This window comes from Hippopotamus amphibius, chromosome 9, assembly GCF_030028045.1.
Source record: "Hippopotamus amphibius kiboko isolate mHipAmp2 chromosome 9, mHipAmp2.hap2, whole genome shotgun sequence".
Taxonomy (NCBI): domain Eukaryota; kingdom Metazoa; phylum Chordata; class Mammalia; order Artiodactyla; family Hippopotamidae; genus Hippopotamus; species Hippopotamus amphibius.
In genome coordinates, this window is record NC_080194.1 from 140664038 (window position 1) to 140672653 (window position 8616).

General features: G+C 59.4%; 1 protein-coding gene across 1 annotated transcript in view; it reads left to right on the plus strand.

Moving 5' to 3' along the window:
* LOC130860545 (ras-associating and dilute domain-containing protein-like) overlaps window positions 1-3201 on the plus strand; it is a 45544-nt gene extending 42343 nt beyond the window's left edge. Inside the window, exons 4-5 of the mRNA XM_057748882.1 lie at window positions 345-977; window positions 3013-3201. Coding sequence (XP_057604865.1) covers window positions 345-977; window positions 3013-3054 — 675 coding nt within the window. The 3' untranslated portion in view covers window positions 3055-3201. The remainder of the gene's footprint in view (window positions 1-344; window positions 978-3012) is intronic.
* Window positions 3202-8616: the final 5415 nt, after the last annotated feature.

Genomic DNA, 8616 nt, shown 5'->3' on the forward strand with positions numbered 1-8616 from the left:
CCCCCCCCCCCCCCGCCTGCCCCCCCGGCCCCCTTCCCGCTGCGTCTCCCCTCCGCACGCGCTGCTGCTCAGGTCCTGGGAGGCGTCACAGGAGGGGTGCTTCCCCCGTTTGCCGCTGTCCCCCCGGGGGAGCAGGCGGGCTTGGCGTGCCTGTCAACCTGTGTCCGTGTCCAGCTCTGCCCTTGTCTGGCCTCTCACGCCTCAAAGCTGGAGTCGCCCCTGGGGGTCTGGCGGGCCACCGAGGCTGCTCTGGCAGACGGGTGGGCACCCAGTGTGGCTCAGGTACCAGGGACGGAATGGCTTGAGGGACGCCCTGCCCCTGAGGGCCGGTGTCTGCGTTTCAGGACAGCCTGGTCTACGTGCTCAACCGGGAGCGGCACACGGTGGGCCAGAGGACCCCCTCCAGCAAGCCCAGCATCAGCCTCTCGGCCCCCGACATCCTGCCCCTGCACTGCACCATCCGCAGGCGCCAGCCCCCGGGCCGAGAGCAGGCGGGGGCACAGCTGGTCCTGGAGCCCATCCCTGGGGCGCCCGTCTCAGTCAACTTCTCGGAGGCGGGGGGCCGGGCCGTGGTGCTGCGCCACGGGGACCTGCTCTCGCTGGGCCTGTACTACCTGCTGCTGTTCAAGGACCCGACGCAGGCCCAGCCCCTGCCTGCCCAGGCCCTGGCCCGCCTCCAGGCCGCGCCGCAGGGCTGCAGGTTGTGCGGTGCCCTGCTCCGGGCCCGGGGTGCCTCCGCCTCCGCGCCGCCCGCCCTCCCCCGGCCGCGGCCGCTGCGCCTGGAGTTCGAGCCCGACGTGGAGGACGCCCTGCTGCAGCGGATCCTGACGCTGGTGGAGCCGGGCGGCGAGGACCACCAGCTGACCCCCGCCTTCCTCCTCTGCCTCTGCATCCAGCACTCAGCCACCCACCTCCCGCCAGGCTCCTTCGGGCAGCTCCTGCTCAAGATAGCCAAGATGATCCGCGAGACGGTCTGGGTCCGTGGCGGGGCCGGGGCGCGTGCTGTCCTGTGGCCTTGGCCGGGGCAGGGGCGGGTGGGCGCTGTGGCTGCCTGGGTGGACGTCGTGAGCTCCCCGCCGCCGCGCCCCGACCGAGACCAGCCTTCTGCGCTGTCGGGCGAGCAGGGGAGGCAGGACCACCGAGGGAGCCGGGGTATCTGCCGTGGGGTGAGCTTCATGAGCTCTGGTCCCATGTCCCTCCCCGCGGCCCAGCCCTGCCAGCACCCAGGGTGCCCGGGAGCCCGTGCTTTCGGCCGGGAGCAGGTCGAACCCTTGCCGACACCCCGCTGCAGAGCCCTCGTCAGCTGGTGGGGGTGGGCACGGGACCAGTGGATGTTGTGCATCAAAAGTTCCCCCAGGACGGTCTCTGGACCGCGTCGCCGCGCACATCCGGGCAGAATTCCTTGCTGTCGGGCTGAGCCGTGTGCTGTGGGACACTGGGCAGCGCCCCTGGCCTCCCCCCACCCCACCCCCGGCAGGCTGGCGGCACCCCTCCCCCCACCCCACCCCTGGCAGGCTGGCGGCACCCCTCCCCCCACCCCTCCCCCGGCAGGCTGGCGGCACCCCTCCCCTCACCCCTCCCAGAAGCGGCTCCAGTCCCTGCCAGGTGTCCCCTGGGGCCAGAGCGCCGGGCGGGTAGCCCCCCGCCCTCTCCTGCCCCTCCAGGGGCTGGACTCTCCGGGGACCCAAAGGGTGGCCGGTAGTTACGTGCAGTCCCCCAGAGAGGCCCCCTTCGTCTTGGCCCTGCTCCCCTGAGGCAGACGTGGGAAAAGGAAACCAGTTAGCTGTGTAGACACTGGATAGATTTCTCAGATTAAATCCGCATTTAAAACGTTGGAAACGTTTTAAAAGCAAAAGCCCTCATGGGTGTCCACATCCGTAGGTTTATACGGTGATCCGTGTGCATCGCGGGTATCGGAGCCGCATCCCCAGGATCCTGAGGGGCATTTGGTGTGTGGTCACTTCCCCTCCGTGCGGTTGTGTGCAGGGACTGCTGGAGTCCGTGTCGTGCGGACCACGTGGCCTGATGTGGAGAGGCTCTGATTTCACACGAATCACCATCCTTTTCCACGTCTGCGCTGTGCCAGACACTTACTGGTGATCAGATGCTGCTGGGTTTAGTTCTCACAACCACCCTGGCAGCGTGGGTGCCATGTCCCACCTCACAGCTGAGAAACCGGGGCCACGAGGGTGCCGGGGACTCCGGGCGGAGAACTGGGTCCCCCTGAGCTCGCGCATCGCCCTCGGCTTCCCCGCCATGCGTGTGGGATCAGCCCTGCCCCTGCGCGGGCGTGGACACTGGTTCCGGCCCGGGGTCCCCGCGCTGCTTGCCAGTGGGGGTGGGGGCCTCGGCGGGTCTGCCTGGAGCCCCGTGGTGTGTGTGTCGGCCTGTTTCTGGGTGTCAGCAGCCTCCCCGCCAGCCCGCTGTGCTCACGTGTCTTGTCAACGCCGCCCAATGTGTGCGTCTAAGAGAGCACGTGAGGGAGTCACAGTTAGGGCCACGCTCAGCCAGATAACCTCACTGAAGCAAGAATGCTTCATTGAAAGGGGCAGAAGATGTTGTCTAGACCTGAGTCCCTATGGGGACGTTTAAATACATCCATACATACTGAAGCCCACGTGCATCTGCTCCTTGCCGCTGGGGGCGACCTTTAAAAGTGCACATGTGAAGCTTAACCGTGAGAGTGTTGCTGGAGTGTTCATTCTGATACCTGTCAAACGTGTGAGCTGTCTTTACTGCTCCTTAAATGACCGGTTGTGACGTAAGAGAGATGGCTGAGAAGTCCTGCTGTTGTGGGAAACGCGTGGATCGCGTGCAGTGCCAGGTGCCAGGATGTCGGCCAGATGGGAAGGTGGTCTCACCAGCGTGGCTTAGAGCGAACCGCTCTGCACAGGACGCCACGAGGCCACGCTTCCGTGTGGATGAGAGCTTGTGTCAGTGCTGTTCTCACCGCACACAGCCTGTGCTGTCCTGTTTGTCTCATCTTTGCTCTTTTTCGCTTTGTAATTGTAGGAGAAAACCAAAGACCTCGCAGAGAAGCAGGCGCACCTGTAAGTACGGCCCCGTCATTGTGCCCGTGGTCCCTCAGGCCAGCCATCCCCCGAGGCCAGCTCTGTGTCTTTGTGTCAGGGTGCCTGTCTCCATGTCTGGTAGCCACCCTGGGCAGTGGCGTGTCGGGGAGGTTTCTCCAGGGCGTCGCGGAGAGGAGCAGCAGGCGCGAGCCCGCGGGAAGCCTCCTCTCCGTCCTGTATTTGCTCCCCTGGGGCCTTGACGGCGCCGGTGCTGGCCGGGCAGCAGGTCTCCGCGCTCCAGCCTCGGTGTTCACAGACGGCACGGTTTCTACTCTTATGCGCCCCTGGGGGCGGGGGGGTAGTGGTGGTGAGAGAACTATTTGCATTAACGGTAAAGACGTGCCGTGTCCTGTGGAGCCCAGGCCGCCCTCGAGCCGGCACTGCAGAGAACCGCCTCCGCAGAGGGCGGCCCAGTGCTGGTGTTTGTGCTGCAGACTCTTAGCCACGGTGACGGCGAGGAGGCCACGGCTGCCTGTCCCCCCGAAGGAACACGCACGTGTGGTGACAGACCAAGCAGAGGTTGCGCGTGGTCACTGCCTGTCGTGGGTGAAGGGCTTGCGGGGCCTTGAGTCGCGCCACGGTCCACAGTTATGTGGAGAAGATGTGTGAAGGTTGCCCGTTTATAAAGCAGCACACGGTTGCCGTCCCTGCTTGCGGGGCATCGCCCGCCCGCTGTCCTGTAAGCGCACAGGGAGGAGGCACCGTCACCCTCTCCTTCTGAGGTCGGGAACTGGAGGCTCGGAGACAGAGCCTGGAGCCGAGGTCTGAGCAGCGAAGCTCCTGCCAGCCGAGCTGAGCAGAATCCCCGTCGCTCACGGATGTGCTCTGTTGGCACCCAGAACCCGAGTGACACTGGCCCTGAGGTCCAGGGCTGCCGCCCTGCTCGATGGTAGTGGGTAGTGGGTAGCGGGGCACTGTTACAGGCCAGGACCGGGGGCGGCGTGGAGAGACCAGCTGAGGCCTGGGCGTCTCAGAGGAGCCCTGCATCCCCCGGGTTCCCCACAGGAGGGGAGGTCCGAGTGAGGGAGCTGGCCTCGCCCCGTGACACGTGTGGCCCCCCCCCCCCCCCCCCGGCTGTGCTCCCGGATGCGATGGCTCCGTCCCCGGAGCGTGGCGGGCCTGGAGGCGAGGAGCGCTCGGAGCGCCCAGCCCGGCCCAGGCCCCCTGAGCGCATCCTCCCACCCGGCGCTGTCTGCTGGGGCCACGGCCCTCACACAGGAGGAACCAGGCGCTCCCTCAGCAGCTCCTGCTTGTTCTGTGTCTTCCAGAACGTGTGTCATTAGGGCCTAAAAAACAGCCCTGTGTCCATCCCTAGGGAGTGGTCTTGTTTCTCTTTTTTGAAAGTTATGAATCACTCCCAAATACAGGAAAGTACAGAGTGGATCATTTACCCCTGAACCCACACCGGAATTCAGCGCTACTCACATTTTGCCCCGTTTGCTTCAGGTCTTTCTTGTACTGTGTGCTTCTTTTAAAATTGCAGTGACCGTTAACTCTCACTGACTGCTTTTTCTGCGTCTGGGATCATCACACATTTCCCCCTTGAAGCTGTGAGTGTGGGTCCTGCATCAGGAGGTTTTCTGACCCATGATCGGATTCCTGGGATCGAACCTTCCGTGACTGTTGCTTTTGTTAGCAAGGCGAGATACGGTTTGTTGATACTTTTAGGATTTTCCCATCTGAATTCATAGCTAAAACTGGCCTGTGAATACTTGTTTTTTTTGTATTGTCCTTGTCTGATTTTAATAGCAAGGTTCACAGAAATGAACCGGGCGGCCTTCTCTGCTTTCACTTCTCTGAGTCAATTTGTCTGCGGTGAGGACTCTGGGCCTCGGAGGTTTGGGGGAAGTAGCCCAGAACAGCGTCTGGGTGCTGCCCTTGTTTGCCGATTCCATTTCTTTAGTGTTTATGGTTTATTTAGTTTTCTGTTTCTTGTGTTGATTTTGGTAAGTTTTGCTTTCCTAGGAAATTATCTATGTTTTCAAAGTTATTGGAATAAAATTGTTATAGTCTCTTAGGACTTTTTTCATCTCCTGTATATTTGTAGTGATGTTGCTTATTTAACTCCTGTTGTGTTCCTGTCTTACCCCCTGCCCCACTTTGATTTATCTTCTCAGGCATTTGTCTGTTAGTATCTGTTTAAAAGAACCAATTTTGTTGTTTCTGTTTCCTTTTTCTTTGATTTCTCTTCCATTTACCTCTTTATTTCCTTAACCTTGCGTAATTTCTTTTTTTCTTGCATAATTTCTATTTTAATTTCTTCTTTGACTCATGAATTGAAAGTTTTTTGAAATTTTTTCATTTTTATTTTTATTAACAAAAATGTGTTTAATTGTATTGTGAGTCATCACATATTAACGATAGTAATCAACATAGCAGAGCGATAATTTCAGTAGGCGTCCCAGATGATTTTTGTTTTTATTGTTATTTTTTTTTGACTGCACCGTGCAGCGTGTGGGATCAGTTCCCTGACCAGGGATTGAACCTGTTCCTCCTGGGGTGGAAGCATGGAGTCTTAACCGCTGGGCTGCCAGGGACGTCCCCCAGATGATTTTTTAAAAATTTGTATCAAAACACCATTGATCTGATTTGGTTTATTTTTATTTATTTTACTGTGGTGAGAACACTTAACGTGAAAACTGTCCTCTTAAACTTTTAGGTGTGCAGTGCAGTGTCCTCAGCTGTAGCTGCTGTCACGCGGCAGATCCCTAGAACTTACTCGTGCTGCGTCGTTGAAACTGTGCTTACTGGTGACCGGTTTCTCTTTTCTGCCCCCCGCCCCCACCCCCCGGTAACCACCACTCTGCTCCCCAAGTCTGTGCGTTTGACTCTTTGGGTCTCTCGTGGAAGTGGAATCACGTGGTGTGCATCCTTCTGTGACGGGCGTATTTCACCAAGCGTCCTGTCCTCAGGGTTCATCCGTGTGGTTGCGTGTGGCAGGACTTCCTTCTTTATTCAAGGCTGAATCATAGTCCATTGTATTATAAACCAGATTTTCTTTACATTCATCCGTCAACAGACCTTTCGTTTGATTCCACATCTTGGATATTACGACCAGTACTTCAGCGAACATTGGAGTGCTAATATTTCTTGGAGATCCTGGTTTCAGTTCTTTTGGATGAATACCCAGAGTAGCATTTCTGGATCATAAGGTAGTTCCATTTTTAATTTCTTTGAGGCATCTCCATACTCTTTTCCACAGTGGCTGCAGCAGTTTGCATTCCTACCAGTAGCACACAGGGGTCTGATTTCTCCGCATCCTTGCCGACTGTTGTTTTCTCTGTTCTTTTGGATGAAGCCATTCTGCCAGGTGTGAGGTGGTAGCTCCTTGTGGTTTTTGACTTGCGCTTCCCTGGTGATTAGGGATGTTGAGGACCTTTTCATGCTCCTGCTGGCCGGCTGTCTGCTTTGGGGACATACCTATTCAAGTCGTTAGTGCATTTTTAATAGGGTTGTTAGGGTGTGTTTGTTTGATTTCTTGTTTTTGTTTTTTTTGCTTTTGAGTTGTAGGAGTTCCTCACGTGGATTGGAAATTTACCCCGGTCTGCGCGCGTTTTCTTCTGTTCCGTAGGCTGCCTTTTCATTCTGTTAATGGTTTCCTTTGCTGCCCAGAAGCCTTTCTGTTGGACATAATCCCACATGTCTGCTTCTGCTTTTGTTGCCTGTGCCTGTGGTGTCATATCCCTGGAGTCATCGTCCCCACTCGGTGCTCAGCTGGGTGGGTGGCCAGGCTGCCGGGCCGTGTGTGTGCCCCGCGGCGCGGCAGGGCCGGCAGGTGACGCAGCCTCGGCGCTGACCTCGCCGGGACCCGACACGGAGCCCACGCAGCGGTAGCTGGCGGATGGTTTCTCCGCGGAGGCCTGTCTGTCCCATTGGTTCTGGGTGAAGCTGGAAAGGGCAATAAATGTTGAAAACAAAATGGAACTAGTCTCTGACAGGCAGATTCATCCTTTTTTAATGACATGAAACTCTTCCTGCCTGCGCCCGTGTGTGTGTGGTTCCAACAGCGAGGAGAGCGGACGAGAGAAGCCAGAGGAGCAGTGAAGACAAGCAGACGCGTCTGAAGCCTGTCCCTCCCCCCCAGGAGCAGGACAGAGGGAGGTCATGTTGTTTGTGGACAAAAGTGAAGTTACGTCCGAGAGAACCACCAGCTGCAGGCACGAGGAGAACATGGGGACGTGAGCCCAAGGCCCCCAAGGGCCCGGCTGGCTGCCCAGAGGGCGGGGCACGGAGGAGGCCAAGGCCGCAGCCCTCCCGGCACTTCCTCACCAGCCCCACACCTGTATGGCCCCGTGGCTTTGCCCTTGGGCCTGACCACCAGGACCCCCGGCACGATGGCCACGGCGACAGCGGAAGTCCTCGAGCTGCTCTGGCACCGGCAAGCCCTCCGGGCAGGACAGAGCCCAGGGACGGCACTGTTATTGCATGAGGCCACAGCCGCCTGCCTCGCCCCTCCGGAACCCGCCAGGAAGGGGCACAGCCCGGCGTCACCCCCACACAGACCCGGGGTACCTCTGGGTGGTTTGATTTGCTTGTAAACGGGTCTCTGCTCACCTGTCAGAGCATCTGGCCGGTGTGGTCAGGGACCCTCGGGTGTCAGGATGCTCTCAGAACGCACGACCCACGGACGGGCTTGCTGCCGGGATGAGGCACCGTGCCGAAGAGATGGGGGCTGGCATGTAGCCTGAGGAATTTCCCAGAGCTCCGCTCGCCGCACCCACCCCTTGGCTTCCCCAGGCGGCCGGCGAGGACAGCACGGAGGCTTCTGTCGCAGCGCGGGTGACTCGCACACCAGCTCCTGGGTGCTGGGGCTGGTGCTCAGCAGGCACAGGACAAAGGGCTTGAGGTTGGCAGGAGCCGCCGGACCGCGGAGGCTGCCGTCGAGGGAGGCAGGCGGCCCTGACGTTCCCAGCGTCCCCTGGGAAGGGAGCGCCACCGGGCCCCCTCCATCCTGGATGGCCGTGCCCCAGGGTGGCGATGGGATTGGAGGGTCGGGAAGGGCCTGGTGCCTCCTTCTGCATCGGCTCCCGGGGCACGTGAGCTCCTGTGCCCGCCGCCCGGTCCCGACCCCAGACACGTCCAGGCAGCCTCCGTGAGGTGGGGCCGTGTGTGGGCTTTCTAACGGTTATCTCTGAATCTTCCGATAACGCTCGTGGTCCCTACCTCCCGATGCGCTGACGTAGCCATCGTCTTCCGCCTCCCGCAGGGATGAGGAGCTGCCCTTAGCAGACCTTGTCTGACCACCTCCCGAAGAGCTGCATCACTGTTTGTGTCTTGCTGGTCGTGTGACTAACTTCAGACGCCGTCTCTCTTGTTCTTGAGCACAAGGGGGTGACTCCTGTGGTTTGTCTGAACAGTCACAGCCACTCTTATCTGATTCTTAAAGAGAAGATGTGAGAAGGATGTATGGACTGGAGGCCCTTCCCACGTGGCCTCTGGTCCTTCCTGGGAGGGTTTGAGGGCGACGGGTCCCTGACAGGTTCCAGGTCCCAATCCAGGTTCCCAGCCTGACGCCGGCAGGCTGACCCTCGTGCGGTAGGGAGCA